At 40.3% G+C, this 1,204-nt stretch overlaps 1 protein-coding gene across 1 annotated transcript in view; it reads left to right on the top strand.

Moving 5' to 3' along the window:
• The window catches only part of PDE4DIP (phosphodiesterase 4D interacting protein), a 153,448-nt gene that overhangs the window by 115,359 nt on the left and 36,885 nt on the right, over positions 1-1,204 (top strand). Inside the window, exon 28 of the mRNA XM_008583029.1 lies at positions 474-709. Coding sequence (XP_008581251.1) covers positions 474-709 — 236 coding nt within the window. The remainder of the gene's footprint in view (positions 1-473; positions 710-1,204) is intronic.

Here is a 1,204-nt window from a genome sequence, read left to right as displayed (position 1 = left end):
CATATATAATGGGAGATCATGTAATAGCCATCTTTGCAAAATAGTCTTTCACAGCATCATAGCAGAGAAGAAGTTTAACTGTCAGATGGTGTTTGAAATACAAGACATGGAAGGTCCTATTTAAACTTAGGATTAAGTGATTCTAAGTATTTATTGAGTAACTGCTGTGAGCCATACTATACTGGTGCTGTAAGGGATTTAAAATATGGCACCGTCTTTACATTCATAGAATTTACAATTTATTTTTGGACGTATAACTAACATATATATAAAACAGTTGAAGAACAGTGGCGTACTACATTTTTTGATGCAATAGTTTCTCAGAGCAGAATTTACTCTTAAATACTTCCTGTTGATTTTTTGCCAAAATTCAACTTAGGGGAGTTCCTTAGAGATGTTCTCACAACAATCTCTGTAGAAGCCCCCATAACATATCATTCACTCTTTTCCATACTTACTCTTTCTTGTATTAGGAAATATGATTCCCTGATTCAGGATCAGGCTCGAGAACTATCCTACCTACGGCAAAAAATACGAGAAGGGAGAGGTATTTGTTACCTTCTCACCCAGCATGCCAAAGATACAGTAAAATCTTTTGAGGATCTCCTAAAGAGCAATGACATTGACTACTACCTGGGGCAGAGCTTCCGGGAGCAACTTGCGCAGGGAAGCCAGCTGACAGAGAGGCTTACCAGCAAACTCAGCACCAGTAAGTTGGCCACAAGACTTTGTAATACTATTAGTCACTCCCACAGTCCCAGGCCCAGGTGGCCACCAGACCTCCACTGAAACTTTTTAACCAGGGTCCTGTTTCCACTTCTCCTCGGGACCATGACAGGATCAAGACTGGCTGGTGGGGAGCACTGAGAGGAAACACATGGTTGGAGAAGCCATGGTTATAACTATAGAAATTTTATTGCTCATGAAATGTGAACTTTGGGGCAAGAGGCAGCATCTATCATGTTAAGGAGGAGAAAGGGAGATGGAATTGAAGGGCCTTGTTATAGTGAAAAGAGTCCTGAACTAAGAATTGCAAGACCCAAGCTGTAGCCTGGATGCTGCCATCAACCTACTCTGGGTAAATGACTTATCCTTTCAGTGTCTCCATTTTTTCATTTGTTGCATGATATTGTACATTCATGCACTTCAAATATGGAAAATTCACCATGTTCTTTTGGACATGGTTTAGGCATTGACTTTAGTA

This window comes from Galeopterus variegatus, unplaced genomic scaffold (genome assembly GCF_000696425.1).
Source record: "Galeopterus variegatus unplaced genomic scaffold, G_variegatus-3.0.2 Scaffold2798, whole genome shotgun sequence".
Classification (NCBI taxonomy): Eukaryota; Metazoa; Chordata; class Mammalia; order Dermoptera; family Cynocephalidae; genus Galeopterus; species Galeopterus variegatus.
This window is presented reverse-complemented; position numbering and strand designations above follow the sequence as displayed.